Genomic DNA, 27500 nt, shown 5'->3' with positions numbered 1-27500 from the left:
GTTGTTTCGCTTGTAGTACTTTTTTGTATTTATTTATATCTTTCTATCAACTTTCTCTTTTCTTCATTGTCCAACATTAATCACTGGTACTGTGAATAAAAATAACCAGTTCGTGGTTTTCCCTGCCCACTGCCCAAAGTTGGCTGGGATAGGCTACTGAGGAAAGCAGCGCAGAAAATGGATGGATGGATATAAAATACACAAATAAATACAGTACTCCCGCTCACGCAGACCACTGATCGTGATTCAAACACACAACCTCTCCTAAACGGTTAATTACTTCTACAGGTAATTTCATGCCTTTATTCTGAGTTTTAATCACTGTCTCCATTCTCTATCATCAGTGTACCGTGATTTAAATAGCATCACAAAGAGATCATGAGCCTTTTCATGCACGATCGATGTCCCTAGTGGCCTGATGGCTAGATTTGGCGCTCTCATCGTCACAATCCAGGTTCGATCCGTGTTGCCCCCAATGTCATGCAATCGCGGTCAGCGATATTTTTTGACTGATCAATAACTGCACAAACATGGTAATTTACTGGTGTGAATTTCCAATTTTATCTATATATAAGGAGCATCAGAGTATAAGGCGCTAGATCAAATTTCAGGCCAATTTGCGTTTTTTGGGTGCGCCTTATAAGTGCAGTAGTTGGTTTAAGGTAAAGCTTAAGTATTATTTTGGTATTCTTCTTTCCAAAAGTAAATATTAGAGAAATTTGGGGTGTGCACCTGTAATAAATAGGATCATGATTTTGTACCCGCAGATATAAAAAAAATTAAAAATTAAAAAATAAAACAACTTGCCCCATGTAATTGTGATAGAGCAAACAAAAAACATCCCCACTATAAATCTCAAGTTAATTGAGGATCCAGAGTACGGGGCGACCAGATAACTACTGACCATCTCGTCGACTCTCTCGTTCTTTTCGTCGCTCATCGGCCCTTCTCTCCCTTTCTTTGAGCTCTCGCTGCTCTTTCTGTTGCTCGCGCAGTTTCCTGTCACGCTCTCGCTGACGCTCCTGCTGTTCCAAACGGTCCCTGTGGTCCAAAAAAAAGCCAGGAGATTCCAGTCGAGGTCTGTCCGGACAACCAGAAGCCCAATTTTGTCAATGAAGATTTTCTTTTAAGAAACTTTACAACTAAATAACGCACTAATACTTTAGGATTGCAAAGATGCTAAAAAATGTACACACTATTGAGTGTAATTATTTCTTCGAGCTTATCTAAATCGTGATGTAAGAGCCCAAAACAACTCTTTTAACACTGTTGAAAGCCAGATTTTTTATATTTGCATCAAAATCTTTTACACAGAGACTTGTTATCTTAACCAGGTCCTAAGTAAGCATTTTGCACACTGTCTTTTCACCTCTCTCTGCGTGAATGAGCTCTGGCCTGCTCTCTTCGCTTTTGCCTCTCCCAATCTTGCCTGGCTTTGTCTTCTTCCCACTGACGCTTCCTGCGATCTCTCTCCCTCTCTTTGTCTTTGACCCGTGCATGTTTCCCTGCTGCAAAAGTAACACTCCTTCAGTGGATGATGATGATGCGTGTTTATTGCTAAAAACAAAGAAGTAAGACACTCACCACCATCAGCAGAGTGGCTGCGGCGGCGGCGTTTGTCTTTTCTCTTCTCCTCCTTCCTGTGATGAGATTTATCTTTTCTTGGAATTTGCTGTGGAGGCTTAATCTGTAGAGAATCATCTTCCCCACCTCTGTGATGAAAAGATGAAATAGAATTGAGAGACAAATATCAGAAAATACTTTTTTCGACATATAAAGAACATTTTAGCTAGCCTTTCTGAGATGTGACGATTGTTTATGTTTTGCATTTTAACCAGCATTGTCTTGATACCACGCTTTAAATTCATTATCAAAATGTATATGATTAGTAGACAAGGGGCTTAAAATTGAATGGGGGCATCAAGACCCTGGTAGGGTCTCCCATGACAAAAAGGTCCTACATGAGGGGCCATATCACAGACCACTTACAATGAAAAAGAACATTGGTACATTATTTCCCTCGCCCGTTCCGGCTCCCGGGCAAACTCTTCAGGGGTACTGGAGAGGAGGGTCCATCAGGAAGTTAAATCGCAGATTCAGGACGAGCAGTGTGGTTTTCATTTGGGCCGTAGAACAGTGGACCAGCTTACACACTCTGATGGTGTCATTGAGGGTGCATGGGAAGGTCTCCATGCTGTGCAGGTAGATTTGGAGAAGGCATTTGACCATGTTCTTCGGGAAATCCTGCGGGAAAGTGCTTCAGAAGTATCTGGCTGTGCAGTCCCTGTGTGACCAGTGCCTGAGTTTGGTCCTCATTGCTGGCAGTAAGCCTGATTCGTTTCCCGCGGGAATTGGAATCCGCCAAGGCTGCCCTTACTCACCAATTGTGTAAATAACTTTTATGGAGTTTGTAGGTGCAGCCGTGGTAGTGAAGGGGTCCGTTATGGGAGGCTAAGCATTGCATCTCTGCTTTGAGGAGATGATGTTGTGCTGTTGGCTTCCTCAAGCCGTGATCTTCACTCTCACTGAAGTGGTTCGCAACAGAGTGTGAAGCAGCCAGGATGAAGATCAACACCTCCAAGTCTGCAACCATTGTTCTCAGCTGTATAAGGTGGAGTGCTCGGTTGAAGGAGGGGATGAGACTCTGCCCGAAGTGGAGGAGTTCAAGTATCTCGGGGTCTTGTTCACGAGCGAGGGTTGAAGGGAACGGGAGATTGGCAGACAGATCGGTGAAGCGTCTGTTGCCATGTGACCCTGGATTGGTCCGTCGTAGGGAACGAGATGAGCTGAAAAGCAAAGGCTCTCGATTTACTAGTTCATCTACCCTCACAACTAATGGTTAACCGAAAGAACAAGATCCTGGATACAAGGAGGTGAAATGAGTTTCCTTTGCCAGGCTGCTGGGTTCTCTCTTAGAGATAGGGTAAAAAGCTCAAACATCCGGGGGAGAGACTCAGTGTAGAGCCGCTGCTCCTCAACATTGAGAGGAGCCAGCTGAAGTGGCTCGGGCACTGGATAAAGATGCCTCCTGGGCGCCTCCCTTGGGACGTGTTTCGGGAATGTCCCATTGGCAGGACGCCCCAGGGACTACCCAGGACACGCTGGAGACTACATCTCTAGGCTCACCTGGGAACGCCTCGAGATCCTGTTGAACGAAGTGGCCAGGGATAGGGAGGTTTGGGCTTCCCTGCTGAGGCGTTTAACCCCGCCACCCAACCCGGGATGAGCGGACGATAATGGATGGATGAACAATAAACAGTCGCATCAATTCATGCTGGAACATTTAAGTGTGTTGTTGATTTTGGGACAAGCACCTATCTTCTGTGGAATCTTGACGCGAATAGGGGGAATTGCGAATTGTTATTTCCATTCTTTGATCCCGTAGTTCTCCTTCCTCCGGGGTCTCCCGTTTGGCTTCCTGAGCATCCGCCTCCGCAACACTGCTTTGGGAATTCTGTATTAAAGACATCACAGAGATTTAAAAAAAAACAACCTTTTAAATTAAGCAAAGAAGGTGTTATATAAATCCAAAATAATTTTGCAGTAAATATTTGACCATCAATTACCCAACTGAATTTACCAAACTGTTTTTATTACAGTTTGCGAAGAACAAACAGTAGATAAGACAATATAGTCTCCAAATGCAACAATTTAAACTATGACAAGATTATAACTAAATTATTACTACTTGTAGATACAAGATTTGGATCCACTTACATTGTTGTGGTGGTTTGTAACAGTTTTGTCTTCTAATTCCTTTCTACGTTTTTTCTCCTGCAGTATTTCTTCAAGGGTTTTAACTTTCCAGGTATCTTTTTCGTCCCCCATCAGCACGCTCCACCACCTGTGCCAAAGCAAAACGAAAACGCAGACAAGCAGCAAAAAAAAATTGTCATTATTACAGTTTTGATCAAATTAATAACTATAGTTCATATATATATATATATATATATATATATATTTAAAAGAAATTGCACTAGTGTTGCTCATTAAGGTTGTCCACAGTCAGTAATGTTAACTTTTGATCCTAGCTTCTTTTACATACCTGTAAAAAAAATAAAATAACAAATGTTGGCAATGTTATGCTGAATGATTCAATGTAAATACTGCAGCACCAAATCAACGGAGAGGCACTCGTGGAGGCCTACAGATGTTAATAAGGCTTGTGCTAGGAAAATATGAAGCTTAGACTTAAATTGTCTTAATTAAATCATTAATATAACCCTTCAATGCATAGTTCAAGCCCTTTTGGTCACTCTGAGATGATAAGTGATCTTTCTGGGACGAAAAAGCATCAATTGCTTCCAGGGAAATGTACTTTGAAGCTCACCAGAGCACTCGACAGAATGTTGAATATTTGTCACAAGTCAGTTAAGGGGGAGAAACTTAGCCACAGGTCAAAACTCCCTTTCATCGTCAACCAACCTTAGGTAACCAAACACGTTTCACCGAAAAATGTTTTTAATACTTGATGCATAAATAAGCCATTCCTGCTGATAATGATTTGACAGTCAGTTTAAGGCTGTGTTGTCCATGACCACCAGGAATACAATGATTTTTTTAACCCTTGTGGCATACATTTCCTTGGTGACTCGCTGTATGACATTGACCATTATTTGGACATTAAATTAAACGGGTGATAACTCAGCCCTTTATGAATAGTGTTCGAATTCCAAACCATCAAAATGTTCAGTGGCATCAGACCTATCCATACACATAGTTTTTCAGTTATTTATTCCCCCCCCCATCCCTTAGGACAATGCAAGTACTAAAGGTGACTATAAAGAAACCTGACTGAACTGGATATACATATACATAACATTTCTCTGTAAATATTTCATATGGCCTAATTACAGCTTTGTATAAGTCAAAAAGTGTTGATTTTTTTAATGCATGCCATTTTTTTACAAAAGCAGTTTACACAGAAACCTCTCACAATGCATGTCAGTCTACATTACTTGGATGTGACTTGAAGTGCGATAACTCAGTCATCGATAAATATTTTTTCTACTTCTAATCACTCAAAATTTTCTGTGGCATCAGACCTATATTTACATATGTAGGTTTTAAGTTATTTAACCCGTAAACTTGTAAACAGACACCATTGCAGTCAAAATCGGACGATTAAGTTTATTGCCCCAAAGGCTCTTAGTAGACTTGTCTTTTGGCTTGTACATTCCAGCTAAATTGAAGTACGCAGAGTTGCAGTGCGGTTATCGTGGTCAAGCACATTATTGTTCTCTCTCCTTGTAAATTAGACATTGCTACTATGAGGACCATCATTTCCTCTGCAAAAATTCATCTGAGTGTGTTGACGTACATACTTGGCCCGGGGTCAGGCAGTGTCGGAAACATAAAGTGGCCAGGGACTTGGTATGATGAAGAGCACTCATTTCATTTTTGGATTCATGAATTTTTTGTCGATTCACATCTTTTTCCACATGATTTTGCAAATTTTTGCCATCTAGATCCTCCTCAATGTATTTTCTTCCTCCACATCGTCACCAAGTTCAATGTCAGAAACCTCTCACGTTTGTCCCCCTTCTGCCAAGCAATCAGGTTCAAAATCTTCATGGGAATAGTCCGAGGTGTCAGAAAAAAAAAAAAATCTTGGGGTTAAGATTTAACCCCCATGACCAAATGCAGTGCTTCATCAGGTGAGTATTTCCTTTCTGTCCTACAAAGTCAGTGTTGGTAGGTAGTGGTCGGCACTCTGATTCAAACAAGTGACCAACGATAGTTGAGAGTCGAACAATTGTTTTGAATTGTTTACCTTTCCCACAGGAATCATTCCAATGTTTCTATCACACTAATCAATCCGTTGTTTATCTTTGGAGTAGCGCAAGGTGAAGAGGGCCACATGCACTTGGCTGTGCCAAGGGGCACTAACGCGATTCCAGTGTACAACACTCGATTTCGCAACAACATATGGGATCAATTTATGTGTAATGCGAAATATTTGTTATGCGCATGACGCGCCACAGTGTGCAATACCAGCATCATGCAGGCTGCATTCAGTGGTTTGCAGGCAAAGTTGTTATCATTACAATATTTAGACAGTGGCGCAACTCAAAAAAATGTATTACTTTGCATACAATTGACTCGAGGGCACTTAAATGAAAAATAAAATCTTGGGAAATACACCAGGTTCATGATAATTCAAAGATTATAAATTATAATGGGTGTCTTCACGTCCTGATAATGTAGATAACACGCTTTGTGTGTAGTATGTGGTTGGCCCCTAAACGCAATAACATTTAAGAGATCAAAATGCCATTTTGAACATCCACATGAAATTTGAGCTACCAATTGGTTTATTTCTCAATGCTCACTCTTTGATTAAAAATACAAAAAACGTAAATGTACACAATATGCACCTGACATGCCCATGTTATGCATGTTCTGGTTGTAATGCTTCTGGCTTTGCTACACTCGCTAAATGCATTAGGACTTCTGGTTTATCATTCAACAGGGATGTCATGATGACAAGCCGCATTAAAGTCTCGGAAAGAAGCTACACGCAAAAAATAAGTGGCTGCAATTATAATCACGTTTGATTTCCAGAGATAAAATCTACAATGATTGGTACTTACCTCCGCAATACGAGTTATCGTTCACAGTTAAAAAAGTATCTGTAACGTGATTAGAACAGACGTATAATCCTGTCCAACGTGTGATTTTAGAAAATGCTATTAAAAGGAGATGGTAGGCATTCTAAACCGAACAACATTTCGGAGGTTTAGTACGTAAGCTGCAGAAAACTCATTTAAATACGTTAAGCTAACGCCAACTAGCTAATTGTTAGCACAGGGGAAATTTGCTTCAAATACATATGGTCAGCTTCTAAAAGAATAACAAATAAATGCTAATCGAATAGAGAACACCTTTATACAAACAAATTCATCTTTACATTGCTGCAATGTAAACACTGGGAAACAGCAAAAGTTTCGTTCGTTAAATGGCAATGTGAGCATAACAAACCTGGAATATGGTCCGCAGTACTCACCGGAAGTCCGGAAACACATCTTCTTCGTTTTGTAAAGGAGCAAAGTAGTTGGGGTTGGCGCCACTTAGCGGTTCGGAGAGTAATGTTTTTTTTTAACATAAACGGTACTGTACATTTAAATGAGGATGTGCAAAATATAATAACTTTAGCCACTGCACATCCATGACATATTATGAAGAAAGTATTTGTAATAACAAAATTTGTGCAAATTTGGTATGAATGACTTTAATTTTTGTCAAAAATAAATCTGCGTCAACAATACAAAAATGAAAATTGTTTGGTTTTCGAATTTCGTAGGTTTCAAACACTACACACAATTAGTCATTTCCTGTATACTGGCCTAGTAAACTATACATTTTCCATGTCTGTTATCTCCTTTATGGCACCTTCTCTCAAATATACATTTTTAAAAATTAATTGCAAAAAGTTTTCAAGTTTATTTGTATAGCCCTTAATTACAAGTATCTCAAAAGGCTGTACAGACTACAAACTACCATTACATCATCCCCTGATCGAAAACAGACATGAGGGCAAAGAAAAAGGGGCCGAACATGAGGTAATTCCCCTTCTATGAGGACCAGGCTGCTTTAGATGTTGAAAGGGCATCAAAAAAAATACACCATCAACATAAAATAGAGGTAATACCAAAATGTCTGACGTCATCCTGGGGTCAACATAATACGTAAACTATTGAATCTAAGTGTATTTAAGCCTACACTTCCACTGGATCAAATCTCAGAGGTCAGATCATTCAAGAGCACCAGAGCCCGAATGGAGAACGCTCTCAAACATGCCTATTTCTACTATGCTCTTCAGATCACCAATAGACCAGTGTTTTCCAAGTCAAGGCTCAGAGCAGAAACATTGTGGGAAATCAAAACAGAAAGATATGATAGTGCATGCAAAATTTTGTATAACACCAAAAGAAAGTGTAAATGACATCTTAAACTGACGAGGAGGAAATGCAAGTCAGCTTAAATCGGGGTAATGTCAATAAACATTCTTGACCATATTATCAAATCGCAAACATGAATCTGTCCAATAGTGTGCAGTAAAGACAGATCCATCAGCGGTATTCCTTTACATAGTTAAATAAAGGCCTTTGTTGAAATGGTTCCATTTTATTGGCATCCATTGAATCATTTTCATTACAGAAATAAAACTAGCCTAACTTGTAGACTCCTGCTTGTACAATATGGTTATGCAGAAAGAAATGCAGACTGCACAGCGTGAGGGCAAGAGAAGTAACTTAACTAAAATGACACATACTTGGTGTTAAATAACTCCATTTTGGCCTTCAGTGACTCCATGGACGTTTGTATGCTTTTCAGATTTATTTTTTAGTTCACTACAGGTCAAGATAGCGATTGGGAGGCCCGCTGTTGACTGCACCAAACAAATACAAAACTAAAACAAAACACACACCCTTTGGTATAACAGTGTAAGCTGCACAGAGTCCAGATATTTGGATATAAAAAATGCAGTTAAAGTATGAATTAACAACACAACATAGACCAAAATAAGTCACTTTCAATCTTGCTGACCTTAATAGAAGCCTAATAGGAACCTAATGCAATGCGACCCTTTCAGAAATCTGAATGCACATGTTGGATTGGTGACATTCCTACTCTATTTTCAATTATGTGATGAGAAAATTCTAGTCAATTATTCCATCGTTTTTTATATTATTCCTGTCAGTTGCAATAGAAATGACTCTGGGCAAAGCTTGAGAACAATTTCATGAGAAGGTTTTTGTTGGTCAAATTAGCTAGCTCACTAATGACATTTAAAACATTCTAAAATGCTTATCAAGAGAATCTGAATTTATCTGCCACAATGGTAGTGAACAAGTCACCTTAACTCGAATAACCAAACTACAAAAGTAAGTTCTCACTGTAAGATAGTCACAAGCTCAGAAAAGGCCAAATTAGCATTTGAAATGCAGGTAGCAAACAAAACTCACCACTCAAACAACTGTAACACCAGTTTACTAACCCTTGCATCTTCATTCACATAATTGTTAATCCGTTACAAATTAAAAAGAACAATAAAATCAAACAGGAAAAAACTACAGTAACTCCAAGCTGGTGGCGAGAAATCTAAGCAGGGAAAATCCAGGCTGAAAGTCACGCTGTTCTCTCTGCAGAGTGCGGTGATTTCACTAAACCATAGGTTATTGTCCTGACCCACAACAGATTTCACCTTTCTCTTGTCCTGCTGGTACCATCTGACCTCATTGGCACCCAGCAAACAGCATAGTCTGTAATGTTTATGCTGAGGGGTGTGGGAGGACACTAGGTGGGGACTGGCCTAAGCTTTATTACTCAATCGGTGGAGAAAAGATCACCAGCTGAAGGGAGCGGGGCCAGACCACCAGTCACGTTGGGCAGGAGGGAGAGGTCAGGCAGACTCTGGATGTGTGATTTCAACTCTTTCCTCACTTGGGTCACTCTGGCCAGCTTCTGTTTGTATTCCTGCACAGGTAAAGAGAAAATACTGTATGCCCACAAAAGATCCTTTCTTGCATTACATCAGATTTGAAAACTTATCTACAAGTCCACATTAAGTGAAAGTAAATAGGTCCACATTTCAGTTCCTATTTAAATTTTGAGCAATGTAATTTATGTAAAGTCTGACTGATCCCTGGAGAGAGGAAGGATTTTTACACCGAAAACTAAGGCGACTAGATGATGAAGATGCTGTATCCGAGTCAGGTTGGGAGGCTTATCCCGCTACCATTAACCATGGAAACCTTAAGTAGGGAAGAAAACGAATGCAAAAAAATTGAATAAACGGCCTGAAGAACGATGGGTGCCACCGACTGTGCTAGCCCAAGACACACGACAGGAAGTGGTGCTCCAACAACCCAGGGAGTTTAAGGATCCGAGAATGACAAAAATATTAGTACTGTGTCATGAAACAGTGTTCTTTTAACTACATTTTCGGTTAGTGGCTTGCTGTGATATTATCATAAGGCAAACTAGCCTAAGGGCACACTCACACTAGGGCAGGGTTGGGCAACCATTTGGGGTGGCGAGCCGCAATGAGTTAAAACATTTGGCGATGGGCCTTGGCCTGGAGGCATTTCTATTTTTTTTCATTTGATTTGCAATTATGAAGACATTTGCACGTTATATTTCGTTTTATATTGGATTTAAAATAGCTACTTTTTATCAAATTGGTTTTGAAATGTTTAGAGTAAAAGGAAAATAATACATTTGGTAATATAATATGTTAGGCCCCGTTTCTTTAAGCACTCGATTTTATATTTAGTTTTTTAGTCATTTTATATTATTTTTGTAATATTTCTGTAGTCAAGTCACATTTATTTGTATAGCCCTTAATCACAAAAATGTCTCAAAGGAATGCACAGGATTACAATGACACCATCCCTTGATCTTAAACCAACATGCGGGCAAGGAAAAACTCAAAACCTGTAGTTTTGAAAATAAAATAATCTTGTAGTAGACACACAAAGCAACAATGGGGACAAAACTGGCACCAAAACAAAAATACATTTTCATTGCTAGTAGATAATATAATTATATACTGTAGATATCATTGGGATAGTTTTACCATTTCTGTTTTGCGGGCCAGATTGGAGGGCCTGGCTCGTAAGCCGTAGTTTGCCCATCCCTGCATTAGTGCCCAGGTATATTTGGTGATAACATTTGGATTGTAGGGGTAGAATGATTGCAATGGATCTGTGCTTGAGCAAGGGACGGCTCACTGGATGCCTGGGAGAGGTGGATGAGAGGGCGTTAATGGAATTGCATAACCAAAGGAATAGTCTGAGCAAAACCTAACCATAGGGTCACATAAGTACATAGTGCAATGTTTATAGCGAGTGACCAGAAGCTAAAAAGAAACCAAAGTGTTTTCTACAGTGTTATTGAGATCGCTCTTCATAGTGCTGATGCATAATTTGTAGGGAACTGGGCCCAGGCACAGTTTGGTAGATTAATGAGAAGGGGACAGTGGGAAAGACAGTTTTCAGTTTGGTACGAAATAGATTGCCGTAGTGTGAGTTCACCCTCAGTGTTTTGGCTCTTTAAAGCGTAATACACATTTGCAATAAGCCTTGCCTCCAACTTCTTCTCCCTCTCCAACAGCGCCTCCTTCTGGCTGCCAATGTAGTCAGTGAGCATGCGTGCCAGCTGCCTTCGGTCCTCCAGTTCTGCAGCTAGGCGCCCGTTGTACTCAGCCAGCAGAAGACAGGCTTCGTCCACCGTTTTGGACAAATTGTCTGCTGCCTCTTTATCTGAAAGGGGATGTAGGGATCAAATCGTATCTCATTTGCTCTTCCCTTACATTTGATTACATTACCGAATTTGCCAGATTACAAGGCACACCCAAAACCCCAAATTGTCCCAAAATTTGAACGGGCGCCCTATGCCAGTGCGCCTTATATGCGGACGAAATTGAAAATGAGTTTTATTACTGACCACAATTCCACAACAATGGTGGCCACGGGGATCAAACTGCATGGTAATGTAAGATCTCGTGCGCTCCGCAAAGACTTTGTGAGTTGACAATACAATACTGTATTTCAGTGGTCCTCATGCTCTTATGTACGATGGACTGGTTTAATGTCTGAGAATATTCTCGTAGCTCGGCCCAAAAATAATATCAACACTTTGGTACAGTGACCTAAAATACTGTGATGATGAGATAAGACCTTATACCTTTACATGTGTATTCTGTATCCCTAGTGATCGGGTGAGTAAGATCCCGTGCGCTTTCGGGTTTGATTCCTATTGCATCCAATGTTATACAATTGTGATCATCAGTGATAAATACACAAATACAGTACTTTCATATATTTTTGTGCAACCTTAGCCCTTCCCCTAGGGTTTTAATTCCTTGCGCGTTATAGTCTTTTGCGCAATATAACAATAGTATTGTAAAAGGGTATTTTGAGGGGTTGTGAGCTAAAATCAGGCGTGTCCTATAGTGTAGAAAACTGGGAAAAAAAATTAGTGGTCGCTCAAACAGTGCCGTAAAAAAGTATTTGCCCCATTCCTGATTACCATGTTTTCCGCAGATTTATCACTCACAAAAGTTTCAGATCATCAAACCGATTGTAATGTCACATAGAGATAACCCAAGGAAAACCAAAATGCAGTTCGGAAATGTAATTACTTTTACTGAGGCACAAAAAATAAAATAAAATAGAAAATAAAATAAAATCTTATCTGGCCCAATGTTAAAAAGTAATTTGCCTCCTGAACCTGACATCGAGTTGGGCCATCTTTGGCAGCGTTAACAGAAATCAAACGTTTATGATATTTGGTAAGGAGTCTTTCATAAGGCTGTGGAGGAATTCTGTCCCACTCTTTTTTGCAAAATTGTTTCATATCTGCCCATTTAAGGTCACACTATGGCATCTCAATTGGATTTAAATACGAACCTTAATTTTGTTCTTTTTTTGAGCCACTCAGAGGTGGACTTTCTGGTGTGTTTCGGATCCATTTTCCCGCTGCATTGATCCAAGATCGCTTGAGTTTGAGGGCACAGACAGATGGCCTGACATTCTTATTCAGGATCTTATGGTTAACTTCAGTATTCATTATTCCTTAACCATAGCAAGTTGTCCTGGTCCTGAGGTAGCAAAGCAGCCCCAGACCATTTACTGTCCTTGACTCCACCATAAAAAAAAAACACTGGCCAAAATTGGCATCCATGGGAGAGTACCCAGGGGAAAAACACTGCTGCCACAAAATAACACAAAGCCGTCTCACATTTGCCAAATGGCCCCTTGGTTATACTCAAGAGTTTTGTAGAAACATTCTGTGGACTGATGAGTATCTAGCCTAAGAATGGAACAGCATTTGACAAAAAGAACATGATGCCAACAGTAACGTATGCTGGTAGTAGTGTGAATGTCCAGGGTGCTTTGCTGCGTTGGGACCAGGACAACTTCCTGTCGTTGACTGAATAATGAATCATGGTGTTTACCAGAAGATCCTGAAGGAATACCAGCCATCAGTTTGTCCCCTTAAACTCAAGGGCTCTTGGATCATGCAGCATGGCAACGATCCAAAACACACCAACAAATCCACTTCTGAATGTCTTACAAAAATTTAAAAAAAAGAAGGTTCTAGAGTGACCAAGTCAAAGACCAGATTCAAACCCAATTGAGACGGTGAGGTGTGACCATAAACAGGCATTTCACGGTAGAAAAAACTCCAATATGGCAGATTTGAAACAATTCTTCAAAGTACAGTGGGTCAAATTTACTACACAGCATTGTGAAGAACTCATTACCAATTATCGTAACTGTTGGACTTCTGCTATTGCTGCCAAAGGTGGAACACCTCGCTATTAGGTTCAGGGGGCAACCTTATTTGCACATTTGGTCAGATAGGTTTTTATTTTTTTTTGTGCCTTAATAAAAGGTATCAACCTTTCAAAACTGCATGTTGTATTTCCTTGGGTTGTCTCTGTGTGGTAGTAAAATTGGTTTGATGAGCTGTAATATACTGTTGACCATAGTATATTTCAGTTTGAAATGTACAATTTAAACAAATTCAACTTACCGGTTATCTTTTCCAGTAGCGAGACATCCTGGACTTCCTGGGGCAATGAAGCTATTTTCTGTCGAACAGCCGCATCACCTGATGCAGCATTCTCCAAGTCCTGCAGTGCTTTCACGAGCTCCTCTGTCTTAAATGAGCAATTATGTATATCAATATAAACGTAGGAAGAATCCTAAACAGTGACAAATGAGCATGTATCAAGACAGGAGACGGAGCAATAATGTACAATAGGTTTTCTTAAATCATGAACTCAAGAAGCTGCACTTTAGCTTTAGGTCAGAACTTCAAATAGATGTCTAGGATTAAAAAAGAATTACCATAAAATTCGGACTACAGCGCTCACCTGATTATGCGCGGCTTATAGTCCACATTCTATGGTAAATAAATGCAAACCACTATGTATAATAGATTGATAGAAGACTAACTGGCTCACCAGTTGATTAGCAGAAGCGTCTGAGTTGCGGGGAGATGTGATGCTTCTGTAGTCATCATCCTCATCTTCTTCTTCCTCTTGCTCGATCTTCTGGTAGGCTCGTTTTACCGGTTTTCGTTCTTCTACTGTCATTATCAAAAAGTAAAAATTTGTGATTTGTTAATGGTTTAAATAGATAATCCTAAATAGAGAAATGTCTCGTCATAACAACAAAACTGGTAACACCATTTCATTTGTAAATGTGTCTCTCATATAAATAGATAAAAATTAAAAAAAAAATAAAAAATAAAAAATTATATATATATATATATATATATATATATATATACCGTATTTTCCGCACTATAGGGCGCACCGGGTTATAGGGCGCACCCCCAAAAAATAGTTTTTGGTCCTATATCTTCCATAGATAAGGCGCACCGGATTATAAGGCGCTACAATGGGAACGTGGACAAAACAGTCCGATGATTCAGTCCAACTGATGACCCCCTTAACATTCCCAAAGCTTGCAAAGAAGCAAATACGTGTCGTAGACACGTGCGAATGCGGTGTCCGTACGATGTCACTTAAATGCGTCATTTCAAATATCATTCGGAAGGTTCAAGTCTTGGGATTCAAGAAATGCCAAACATTTCTATGTTTCTATTTTCTTTTTCACTCGCAACTTTACTGTGCATATGACAATAAACACTTGGAATTGAGTTTAATTCACTCAACTCATCACAGCAACACCAAGATAGTTCTAAAACAAGATATCGGGAAAACAAAGCCGCATAACTCACCTAAGTTCTCACGTTCAATAATGATACGCAATCATGGTCTTCTTACAACCGTTAGTGAAGTAAATCCAGGAGAGTAAATTATTTGCAAATACAGACTGATAAAACATGTTTCTCTATGGTGTACTTTAGCAAGCTTGCTAAGCTTGCTACGCCATTGCTAAACTCGGCCAATTGCAAGATTTGTTTTGGTCATCTAGCCTATTGGAGGCTCTGAATAATTTCAGCCAATAGCGATCGATTTAATTGATGATTGACACATCTTTTTCGGCCAATTGCAGGGTTTGGTTTGGCCATCTATCCAATCCGAGGCTCCGAATAACTTCAGCCAGTAGTGATCGATTCAAATGATGATTGACACATTGGTTAGCCAATGAAACGCCGGTATATAAATCCCAGCATACACCGCGGACTTGCTACGCCATTGTTAAACTCGGCCGATTGGAGGGTTTGTTTTGGGCATCTAGCCAATCCGAGGCTCCGAATAACTTCAGCCAATAGTGATCGATTCAAATGATGATTGACACATTGGTTAGCCAATGAAACGCCGGTATATAAATCCCAGCATACACTGCGGACTTGCTACGCCATTGTTAAACCCGGCCGATTGGAGGGTTTGTTTTGGCTCCGAATAACTTCAGCCAATAGTGATCGATTCAAATGATGATTGACACATTGGTTAGCCAATGAAACGCCGGTATATAAATCCCAGCATACACCGCGGACTTGCTACACCATTGTTAAACTCGGCCGATTGGAGGGCTTGTTTTGGGCATCTAGCCAATCCGAGGCTCCGAATAACTTCAGCCAATAGTGATCGATTCAAATGATAATTGACACATTGGTTAGCCAATGAAACGCCGGTATATAAATCCTAGCATACACCGCGGACGACTTCGCGCTCGGGGGAGAATCTAGTCGGCGGCTGTTGAGTAAGTTGCGAGACCTTGCGAATTTAATATTGAGCCATATATAAGGCGCACTGTGTTATAAGGCGCATGGTCAGCTTTTGAAAAAAATTAAGACTTTTAGGTGCGCCTTATAGTGCGGAAAATACGGTATATATACACATATATATCATTTCACTACCTGCAGGTGGGGGGCTATTAGAGTCTTCGATGGCCAAGGTGAGCTGCTGAATGAAGTCACTTCTATAAAGGTTGCGCTCCTTCCAAATGTTCAAAAGTCTCCCCATGTGCTTTTTGCAACTTTCATCGACTTCACTGCAAGATGAAATCAGCGGAATTTAGTCGAAAAAAACAAGATGAGATAAGCACTTAAACATGGAACAAGAAAATCTGTCGAAAAAGATAAATATTGAAATTCTGTGTTTGATTGAGAAAGCACACACTGCTATAGAAATAAAAACAATTCCCAAACACATTACAATACGATGGGGATGCGGAACTTAAACTAGCTATGAAGCTCAGAATCCATTAAGACAAATGAGTGTATTGATTTTCATGGATCAATGCATCATAGCAATAGATTTAAAATGAATAGTATTTTATGTATGCTGTTTTTATAGACCGGTATTTTTCAACAGGTGGGTCGCTACCAAGAAGTGGGTCACAAACACGTTTCAGTGGGACACGGGCCCTTACCATATTAATGCTAAAAAAAGAACAAGAGAATCAATTACACTCCTTCACAGGAGATGACAATAATGCCCACCTAATGTGAGTAGACACCCACCATTTAACACCGAAAAAAAGGAAGATGTTATTTCACACGTGGCAAAACGCACATACAGCAAAGAACATGTGAGATATGGATCTCAAAAAGGAGGACAAAAACCTCACATACAAAGCATGAAGCCATCAAAACTGAAGCAATATTTGGAAACAAATCACCACTCTCTCCAAGACAAAGCCTTCAGAAGACGACATCAAGACCTGAGGACCTAACAAAAGTGCCTTAATCCTTTTAGCTTAAAGCTAGATGCACTATGTAAATCTTACCAGTTGGCACATTGTATTGCTAAGTTAAAAAAGTCTCATACCATTTCAGAGGACCTCGACTTATCTGCAGCTATGGACATGGGTAGAGAGTATTTACCTATAAAGAAGCTAATCAGAAGAAAAGTTCATTTTGTGTACTGTAATAACTTTGAATTGCACTTTTTGATGAATATATTTTGAGTTTATGACATAAAAAAATATTTTTGGTGTAGCCCCTGTTAGTTCTGTGTTTCTTTTTTTTGCTGTTCGTCATTTGTTGTACTATTGCTTCACCCACCTGCAACACAAAGCCTAGGCATTCACCACAAGTACTATCAAAACTTTGCTTAAAACAGTCAAAACCTTTTCGACCTTTTAACATGTAAACCAATATGGAGACTGGCTTACTAGGGTGCTGGTGTTTTTCACATGACGTCAAAGCTCAGGAAATCAAAGACGAGACAGACTGTCTTTAAAATATGTAATCTCGGAACACAATCGGAATATACCAATCAGAGACACACATCCGACCGCACGCACGCACGCACGCACGCACGCACGCACGCACGCACGCACGCACGCACGCACGCACGCACGCACGCACGCACGCACACACACACACACACACACACACACACACACACACACACACACACACACACACACACACACACACACACACACAAAATACATACTATTTTCTCAAATTTTGCATTTTTTAGAATTTGGGTATCGCTTTAAGGAAGGCAAAGACAACAGATCCAACCAAAATTCTGAAAGTACAAGTGCTTTCGTTGTAGATTGACAGCTAGGAGGTTCCATTTGTACAAAAAGAACCAACAGTAACACTTTGTTCTATTACTGATAGCTCTAGGCCTAGGCAAACAAACAAATACATCAGTAAGTAGATTATCAGATATATTTACATTCACCAAGTCTTATTTAGAGCCACATACCTTGCAACATGAGAGCAGGCATCTATGAGGACCGTCTCAAAGTCTTTGGCGAATTCCGGTCCTTTTTTCTTGCTGTTTTGGATTACATCATTGGCCAGATAGAGGAACGTCAGCTTCCTACTTTTCTTAGCTGCGACACAACAAACTTGTTACTCCTAAAATGTGACAACATTTTCACATGGCACACTAAAAGAGCTTCCCGCGCACTACGATCATATCAAGGGCAATCAATGGAATATGTTTCTTTTGAGACAGCGCATTTTAGACCGTCAATTAGGGTAGTAAAACTAAAAAGTCAATGTTTTCTATGATGAAATACGTTCATTTATTACTTATGGTTTTGCAAAATATGAGAATACAATTTTGGATTGCAAGGGTCAACAACATATTTGTCGTCCGCTTTTTTTCAGCTGAGTCCAGAAATCACATTGGTGAAGTTTTTGAGATTTGGCCACATGTCATTTTTTACTTTTTTCTTTACATGTCTAAATAGGTAGGTCATTTTAGAAGGAGCCCTGAAGTTTGAACAACGGTGACTCAACAAGCTATTTATATCTACTTATTTTTAACAATGTCCACCATTCAGTTAAAGGCATCGATGTTTCCATTTGGGTAATAAAAATATAGCATTAAACAAAAAAAGATTCTTTAAAAAAAACATACTCACGGCGATATACGACACATGTGTCAAAGTCAAGACCAGTGGGCTACATTTGGGTTGCAGGAAGGTTTTCTATTGCCATTACTCAATATTGTAGCTTTTTCCTGCGATCAGCCGTGTAACTGCTGCATTAATTTGTTCCATATCAGTAGCTGGCAGAAGATTATTTTTTTTTGTTTTTTGTCTTATTTGCAAATTATCTGCTCATGACATAGTTGGTTGGTTGTATCTCTTAACCACTAGTATCGTAGGGGCACAATTTCCTGTGGTGTGTCTTGAGCAAGTATAGCCTGGTAGCGCCTAAAGTGGTACAGTATATTTTTGAACTCATTTTGTTTGATGAAGCTGTATAAGATTCAAGATTTTTTTTTAAATATATTAGAGTAAGGGCAGCACGGCAGTGCAGTGGTTAGCGCTTGTGCGGCACAGTTCATGTCATGGGAACCTGTCGTGGGTTCAAATCCAGCTCCAGACTTCCTGTGCGGAGTTTGTATGTTCTCCCCGTACTTGCGTGGGTTTCCTCCGGGCACCCCGGTTTCCTCCCACATTCCAAAAACATGCATTTCAGGTGAATTGGCCGGTCCAAATTGTCCCTAGGTGTGAATGAGCGAATGAGTTGTCTGTCCCTGTGTGCCCTGCGATTGGCTGGCAACCAGTTCAGGGTGTCCCCTGCCCACTGCCCGGAGATGGCTGGGATGGGCTCCAGCCCCCCCGCGACCTTAATGAGGATAAGCGGTACGGCTGATGAGATGAGATATTAGAGTAAAAATCTTTTTGATGATTTAAATTTAAAATTTTACCCAAAAAAGAATTAAAAAGTTAGAACCTATTAAAAATGATTCTGCTGGCAGATCATTTATGCTCATTTAAGTTATTATTTTTGTTATTTTATTAGAAAAACAAGATAAAATAAATCTTGAAAAAATGGTTAAACTATAGTAAAATAAAACATTGCAGCAATATTATCAAGCATAAAAAATAACATATATTACCCCCCGAGCCACCGTGATCGCAAATGATAAGAATCTTTTTTTATAAGAAAAATAATTGTTGGCCAGCGTTACCTCAAAGTTTGAATTTCTTGCTGTCATTATCAAAAACTGAGTACTGTCAAAGTCAATAAGGGTTTGTATATCTTTTTCATGGCCAAATTTAGGCACTTTTTAGGCCTTTCAAGGCCAATTTCAAATGTTCCCAGTACCATTAAAAGCGCTAAGAACTTTTTTTACATGGCCCATAACAAATGTTCGTAGGATAAACATTTCACTGATGCTGTACACATTTTAGCATTTCATAGAGCCCTGTTCAAGTAGCATGTAAAAATGGTTAGAAAAACAAAAAACAAAATCATAGTTAAGCTAGTCATCTCCCTGAATTACCTTTCATATGACTGGAGAGAGCAGAATATCCCATTGTAAAGGGTTGGATCTCTTTTTGCATACTTTGCAATATGCTGTGTGCGGATTTGTTACACGTTTTAGCCATTGTTTGTATTTTCCATTTTCTAACCATTGTGTATTAAAATGACAGCTTCCGGGCATCTGGATCTTTTCATATGTCCTCTTGTGCACAAGGGGCATGATGCTTTACGTCAGTGTTTTTCAACCTTTTTTGAGCCAGGGCATGTATTTTTACATTGGAAAAAAAATTGCGGCACACCACTAACCAAAAATGACACTGAACAGTAATTTTAATTACAATATAATTTATAATACCCCCAGTTTTTAAAGCACAGACACTTGACAATAACATTATATTTGCGGAAGATAATTCATAAAGGTTTTGTAAAATTTTAAATTTTAAAAAGTGACATTGGATGACATTTCTCACGGCACACCTGACGATCTCTCACAGCACACAAGTGTGTCAGGCACAGTGGTTGAAAATCACTGCTTTACATAACAACGACATTGAAGGATTTTATACATTTTATTATAAAGGATTTTATACGATTAAATACAAGTTACATTTATCGAGTGCAATGAAGATTTTCACTGGGTAGGCTGAAGTTCAATGACAAGTCACGCTGATCCGAATGCGGAATGTTTTGTTTGGTTCTCTTGATAACAGAACTCTGACGCAGTACGCCAGGCATTGTTTTGATAAACGCTCGGTGTTGTTTTGAGTTTCTCCAGACATTGAGGCGAGGGGGTGGACCCCACGTGGGGGCTTTCTTGGCACACCCATGGGAGGAGCCGACACGCCAGCTTGCAGAAAAAAAACGTGGGCAGAGAGAGAAGAAAGGCAGAAGATCGAGAGAGGAGGCCTGACGGAGACTCAAGCGACACTAATTCGGCTAATTCGATGGAGTTCACTTAGTTAAATAGTTTAAGAAATTAAATTTGCCCCAGTGTGAAAATGTCAGCTATTCTTGTCCATCTTTTCCCATCAAGAACCGAGCGCGCATTGTTAGGAGAATGCAGGTTGTGTTTGGTTGATGGAGTTAGATAATTAATTCGAACAATTTGGTAAACGGTACATTTTAATATTCATTTCCTAACAACATATAAATTAATGCTAGCTGCCGTTGAGGGAAGAGGGAAGAATTGATGCAATGGCAAAGCAAAGCCAGTCACTCTTAAGTTTTAAGCAGACTTATTTAATTTTCTTCATATCATGCGTCTGCCGAGTCAGACTGCCAAAAAAATGACAATAATTTAAAGCATTAACAAGTACTTCACCCCAAATATAAGCACATTTCAAACTTTAAAAACACATTGAAATGATAGCATTTTAAAGGATTTCAAGCACTCGTATGAACCCTGGTAAATACTGCTCACCTTTCTTTAACTCTCTGTGCCACACTTTGACGATGAGGCCGGAGTGTTTGCGATGGTGGATGATCCACAGGGATAAAGTCTGGACGCTCTGCTGGGAGCTGCTCAACTCAGAGAGCTTTTTCTCCAGGGCTGTCTCGGAAAACGACGACATATCCGTGTGCTGGTACAAATGCACGTCTCCTTAGGAGCACACTCGCCGAATTTGACAAGACCTACGAGCTAGTTGAGGGAAACCCGCACTGTCATTAAAACTTAAGATGCACTTCACGCGAGTGAATGATTCAAAACGCGAAGCGTTCTTCCGCAACTTTCTGAGGCAAAAAATGTTGGTTTAGCGTTCTACAATTCGCTGATATACGTAATGCTGTGATAACCAACGTGTAGCTTTAGACGCAGCTCTCGAAAAGCAGTTTGCAGTTAGCTTTAGTGTTTGTTTACAACCACAGCTAACGTTTAAGCGACAGCTAAGTAGCCGTCTGCATCCCGTAAACTAGCATACGATATAGCCCAAGTAAAAATGCCAGAACTTTAGTAATTCTGAGGATAATACCTGTTTCGTACAAAAATCAGAAAATATAATTCGACAAAGACCAAGTTGAGTGGACTCGTATCTTAGTTCCTAAAACTGGGTAAATTGTAATTACAGTATTCAAATAAAAAAATGGCAGCTTGCACTTTCAACTCAGCATGTGTGTCGCGGAGTAATGACGTCAGTAGTCATTCAACCGTCTCATCGTTTCAAAACTTCCATTCTTAAAAGGACAGTATGTATTATTTAGCGCCTTGTGGTGGAAAAAAATAAATATTAAAAAAACAATATGTATGTAAGAAACCACAACAGATGATTGTTCATATAATTGTGTGTTTTTCTTTCAATACTCGTAGGTCGAGAAATTTGCATTAATTTTTCATTACATCATCCTCACCTAAACCAGGGGTTGGTGACCCTAAATGGTGAAAGAGCCACATTAGACCAAAAACAAACAAAAACAAAAATCAACATATGTTTGGGGCGGCAAAAATGTAGGCACTGTAGAGGAGTGCTTAGCGTGTCTGCAGCACAGTTCTGAGGTCACTGGATAAAATCCAGCAACCAGTCTTCATGTGCAGAGTTTGCATGTTTTCCCTGTGCATGCATAGGTTTACTCTGGGCACTCCGCTTTCCTCCTACATACCACCAACATCCATGTCAGGTTAATTGGCCGGTGCAGATTGTCCCTAAGTATCAAGATTGTCCTTAAGTATCAGTAAACGTATGAATGGTTGTCTGTCTCCAGCACCCTCGCGACCTTAATGAGGATAAGCGGTGCAGCTAATGAGATGAGATATATATATATGAGAGAGAGAGAGAGAGATACAGTGGCTTGCGAAAGTATTTGCCCCCCTTGAACTTTGTGACCTTTTGCCACATTTCAAACTTCAAACATAAAGATATAAAACTGTAATTTATTGTGTATTATCAACAATAAATGGGACACAATCATGAAGTGGAACACACTTTATTGGATATTTTAAACTTTTTTAACAATAAAAAAAAACGAAAAAGTGGGTTATTGATGATTTTAGATACATTTAGAATTGAATTGACAAGATTAGATAGGTTTAGACTGATGTAAAATTAGAGTGGACATAGATCTGTGATTTTAAGGGCAAGAATGGGAAAACCAATCCGCATGTTTTTTTCCCTGTCAGTTAAGCTATTTTAGTTTTCCTCTGAAAAGTTGTGTTTTACACACTAAATTTTCTTGTTAATGGTTACTAGCACTTCTGCAAAACCATTACAAGTTGCTATTCAATTCAATATATGAAAAATTAAATCCTCTAGATATATATATTTGAAATAAAAAAAGTATTTCCAACAGTTTCAAACTTAGAAATTCTGACTTCATTCCACAATACTCCAGGAGAGTGGTTGACATGATCTTTCTGCCTCCGGTTTCTCATGTGCAGGCGCATGTCCTCTAGAGGCTGTAAGTTGATGAAAGAACAAAATGTCAACTGCTTTAACTGCCAGACCTGTAATGCATCCACCCTCCTCAGCAAATATGGCACCCATCTCTTTTTCTAATTTCTGTAAAAAAAAATTCAGTCTGGTTCAAAACTGGAATTTCTGAGACCATATTACAATGATAGATAGGCAGCATTAATCATGGACTGATTGCACATCACTCACAAAGTGACGGACAATAGTGAAGATTTTATGTGGAAGGGGGGAAGGGTGTTATTTGATAGTCAACTTATTCAGGACAATGGGAACCAACATAATCTTTGCTCTATGAACCCAAGTACTCTGATGCTGTTCTGTTATCGACCAGCAAGTGGCGTTCAACACTTAAACCAGCAACATCCCCACTCAAAATAATAGGTGGGTATACTTTCTGTGTTTTTCACAGTTGATGTTTCAAAAAAAAAAAAAAAATATATAGCACGGCGGCGCAGTGGTTAGCGCTTGTGCGACACAGTTCATGTCATGGGAACCTGTCGTGGGTTCAAATCCAGCTCCAGACTTCCTGTGCGGAGTTTGTATGTTCTCCCCGTGCTTGCGTGGGTTTCCTCCGGGCACTCCGGTTTCCTCCCACGTTCCAAAAACATGCATTTCAGGTGAATTGGCCGGTCCAAATTGTCCCTAGGTGTGAATGAGCGAATGAGTTGTCTGTCCCTGTGTGCCCTGCGATTGGCTGGCAACCAGTTCAGGGTGTCCCCTGCCCACTGCCCGATGATTGCTGGGATGGGCTCCAGCATCCCCGCGACCCTACTGAGGATAAGCGGTGCAGCTGATGAGATGAGATGAGAGATGAGAAATATATATATATATATATATATATATATATATATATATATATTGTGTTTGCTATTCCTTTGTATGTTACTGTGATCCTCATCCCACTGAAGCCATCCCAGGATTTGGACTTTTACCAGGATGTGTCTCAGCAGCACCTTGTCGTTGGGTGTTGTTGTTGACTGATTTACATGTCACTACTCAGTATGGCCTACTTCTATTTTAGGTACGCGCGCAAATAACTGTCAGTCAACTACAATGAGGCCAAATGCGCTATTTTTAGCCTCTTGGTCTACCTCAATTCCTGGCTCAGCTTCTTCAACATTAACCTCATCTTCAGAGGTCAATTCACTGTAGCCATCCAAGTCTTTGCCATACACTCCAGTTTTCCACAAAACAGTTTTTGTACTTTGAGAAGGGAAGGTTTTTTGCAAGCCTCCCTGAAGAGCGGGAGGACGCTTCACACCAACAACAAAGGCGGCCAGAAGATGAAGGTGCTGTATGTGAGTCAGTTCAGGAGCCCTCTCCTGCTACTATTAACCATGGAAACCAGTACTACCTTTTTCATGTGGGGAAGCAAACCCCAAACCCCCCAAAATTGCCCGGAGACGGAAGGAAGCCGCCTGGCTGTCCATGGCAAATACACACCAAAGGAAGTGGTGCCCCGACGACCCAGGTGGTCTTGGGAACCGTGAGTTGTAAAAAGATTACTGAATTGGATAGACATTAACGTTTATCATCAGCTGAGGCCAATTCACTATGGAGTGCATGTCTTTGCCATACACTCCTGCCTCCTGGCCGTCCTGCGTGGCCACTTCCTTTCCAAGATTTGCACCATTATGATGAGGCCACAAGTAAACACTGCTATTCACTCCTTGAACTGCAATGAGATGTACACCAAACAGTGATAGGAAAAATATATTTATTGTACAAAAAGCAGAGAAGGAAATGTTTGAAGTTTGAGATTGGTAGCTGTATTTGATCCCATGACCTCAGAACTGAGCCGCAGACGCACTAACCACTCATCCGTGTGCCGCCCGCATTCAGAAGATTTGTCACTTTGGTGCATAAATTCAGTTAAGAAAAAGTGAAACAATTTTATACTGGTTTTTAATCACTTTATATTTTCTTATTTCTCTAACATATCTGGTATTGTGGCTAAAAATAATGTGATTTTCATCTGTCACCTTCAACCCTAGTGCCCTAGGGGATCGAATCTTGCTCTCTCCAGGCCACGATTCAGGTTCAATTCCTGTCGCATCCAGTGTTATGCAATTGTGAAGAATTATCCATGTCCCCAGCGGACCCGTTGTTAGAATTTGGTGCTCTTGCCATTGCTATCCAGTTTGATCACCGTTGCCACTATTGTTATGCGATTGAGTGATCAATAATTATAGAAATATGGTAACGCAGTTCCAAGTTCGTCCCCATATAACGCGCTCCAGGTTATAATTTGTCCTTTTTTACGTGCACCTTTTTGTCCAGAATATACGGTCTATAAAATTAAACATTTTATATTTTCGAGTAGTTATAACAAGCTGTCGCTGCAGGGAAAATGGCAACTTTTTTAAAAGATCATTTAACTCCTTGAATAATAGGCACAATAGGCCTGTCTTTTTTCACTGTCTGTGTGTCTTGCACACACACACACACACACACACACACACACACACACACACACACACACACACACACACACACACACACACACACACACACACACACACACACACACACACACACAGTGCTATTAGCCAGCATTTGTGAGCGGAGATGAAAAGGTCTTTTGTGGCTGGGAGGTCAGCCCCATTGACGAGTAGACGTGTGAGTAGAGTCCGAGAGGGGCTTTCCCACAGTCTGCGGCCGTGCTTGCGACTTTGTGTGTTCGCTCAACGGGCAAAGTGTGCCACTGCTTTTATTGGAGGCCAGTAAAGTGCAGTGGGACACACAAGGGCTGAACTTCACCAGTAGGGAGACTATTTGAAGAAGGGTTTTAAACATTAGGCTTCCAGTGGCATTATTTCTGGTTTTGAAATGAAAATTAGACTGTTATTATGCAATCACAATGTACAAAATGCCCTTTTTTTAGTGGGTCACCCTCTCAACCGAATATTCTTTCTTTGTATAAAATTAACGCAGGGGTCTCAAATTCAATATACATGGGGGACTGTTAAGTTTAGACTTTAACAGACACTAAAAGTAAGGCGAAAAGACGTCAATGGATTTTGAACGTGCAAGGAGGACCAAGAGAGGAGTTCTCAGATAAGAGAATACCATCTTTTCCTAAAGCCCTCCTCTGAGCCACCTCTTTTTAATAAATCTTCAAGTTTACAAAATCACATCAGTGATTAGAGTGTAGAAATCAAGAAAAGCAACATGATTGGCCTATGGAGACAATAACATAATAGTCACAACAACGGACAACAGAGAGTCAAAATAAGGAGCTGGCATGCAATGAAATCTTCTTTGCATTTGTTCAAAAGTAAAAACAGAATAAACTGATCAGGGCTGCATCTGTTTTTTTTTTCTCAAGAAAAGATATGGTAAAGACACTCCTATGTTCTCAAAAATCTTTATTTTGTAAACACAAAATAAGATGAAAAAATAAAGACGTTTAAAAATGATGGAATCAATTGATTACGGAAAACAAATAATAATAATAATAATTATATAATAGTACAGGAGATATAAGCAATTGAAGAAACCACATATAGTTGCTTACCAGGAAAACAATTATTTTTATTCAGTTTGTTTGTTTTAACAGTTCTCTAAATTGTAACTTTCTATACATAAATGAAACATGTACTGTTCTGAACATGGCTTTTTCCCTACTTCTTGCTGCCGGAAAAATGACCAAGAAACCACCTAAAAATGACCGAAACACGATCGAAATACGACCGAAACGATCCCCCAAAACGTGAGTAAAATGACCGGGAATCGAAAAGTACCACCAAAAAAGAAAAAGGAAAATGTAAAAATGTGAATATACTGGAAAGTTTTAAAAAATACCTGAAAAAGTACTGAAATGTTTGGAAAAAGTACAAAATCTAGTGAAGTGGGTAAAACTAAACTGTATGAAACAGTATTGAAAAGCATAAAACAGTGCTGAAATGTATGTGCAAGTAGTGAAAATGAGCAAAAATCAACAAAAAAACTACCCCAAAACCAACCAGAAAATGACCCAAAATCGAAAAATAAGACAGGTCAAGTCATTTTTATTTGTATAGCCCTTAATCACAAAGAGTCTCAAGACAGGGAAAAATGACTGCAAAATGACCCCAAAAACAAACCTATACACAAAAACACCAATATAAATATATATATAATATAATAATATATATATATGAGGATAAGCGGTGCAGCTAATGAGATGAGATGATATATATATATATGTAACCGCGGTCTACGTGTCCCACCAAAGATCCACATTCACGCTGGACTGGATGATGAGGTTTTTATTATTACAGTTTCTGCAAATGGATGAGTCACAACATTAGCTTTTTCTGCTGGGTCTGATCTCTTTGATCTCTTTGTAGTTCTCTCTGGTAAGACTAACAACAAAGCATATCAAAGAGCTTTCTTTTCCCTTTACAGAAAATACATTTTAGAATATCACAATACATTTTT

At 39.7% G+C, this 27500-nt stretch overlaps 2 protein-coding genes and 1 long non-coding RNA gene across 9 annotated transcripts in view; all 3 read right to left on the bottom strand.

Annotated features, from left to right (window-relative positions):
• cdk11b (cyclin dependent kinase 11B) overlaps positions 1 to 7052 on the bottom strand; it is a 28662-nt gene extending 21610 nt beyond the window's left edge. The window contains exons 1-6 of one of the 6 annotated variants that reach the window (XM_088332144.1): positions 7007 to 7052; positions 3718 to 3844; positions 3315 to 3454; positions 1585 to 1712; positions 1370 to 1508; positions 905 to 1080 (exon numbers count right to left, since the gene is read on the bottom strand). In XM_088332144.1, the coding sequence (XP_088188270.1) occupies positions 905 to 1080; positions 1370 to 1508; positions 1585 to 1712; positions 3315 to 3454; positions 3718 to 3828 (694 nt within the window). In that variant the 5' untranslated portion in view covers positions 3829 to 3844; positions 7007 to 7052. Of the gene's footprint in view, positions 1 to 904; positions 1081 to 1369; positions 1509 to 1584; positions 1713 to 3314; positions 3455 to 3717; positions 3845 to 5324; positions 5594 to 6593; positions 6853 to 6910; positions 6960 to 6981 lie in introns of those variants that run through there. The other 5 variants (XM_088332141.1, XM_088332142.1, XM_088332143.1 and 2 more) reach the window with 5 other exon arrangements.
• Positions 7053 to 8978: 1926 nt separating this feature from the next.
• Positions 8979 to 21801, bottom strand: rprd1b (regulation of nuclear pre-mRNA domain containing 1B). Of its 2 annotated transcripts, XM_088332140.1 has the most exons (8): positions 21645 to 21801; positions 21095 to 21313; positions 17654 to 17783; positions 15847 to 15980; positions 13979 to 14103; positions 13546 to 13672; positions 11092 to 11267; positions 8979 to 9480 (listed from the first exon to the last, which is right to left on the bottom strand). In XM_088332140.1, exons 2-8 carry the CDS (start codon positions 21243 to 21245, stop codon positions 9331 to 9333), a joined length of 993 nt encoding a protein of 330 aa, XP_088188266.1. In that variant the 5' UTR covers positions 21246 to 21313; positions 21645 to 21801; the 3' UTR covers positions 8979 to 9330. The 2 variants fall into 2 exon arrangements, with proteins under 2 accessions (XP_088188266.1, XP_088188265.1); XM_088332139.1 differs by having other exon boundaries at positions 21095 to 21801.
• Positions 21802 to 27313: 5512 nt separating this feature from the next.
• Positions 27314 to 27500, bottom strand: part of LOC148369908 (uncharacterized) — an 808-nt gene continuing 621 nt past the window's right edge. Inside the window, exon 2 of the long non-coding RNA XR_015849892.1 lies at positions 27314 to 27401. This is a non-coding gene — a long non-coding RNA (uncharacterized LOC148369908). The remainder of the gene's footprint in view (positions 27402 to 27500) is intronic.

This window comes from Urocampus carinirostris, chromosome 3 (genome assembly GCF_059441175.1).
Source record: "Urocampus carinirostris isolate Australia breed hairy pipefish chromosome 3, RoL_Ucar_1.0, whole genome shotgun sequence".
In the NCBI taxonomy this organism is placed as follows: Eukaryota; Metazoa; Chordata; class Actinopteri; order Syngnathiformes; family Syngnathidae; genus Urocampus; species Urocampus carinirostris.
This window is presented reverse-complemented; position numbering and strand designations above follow the sequence as displayed.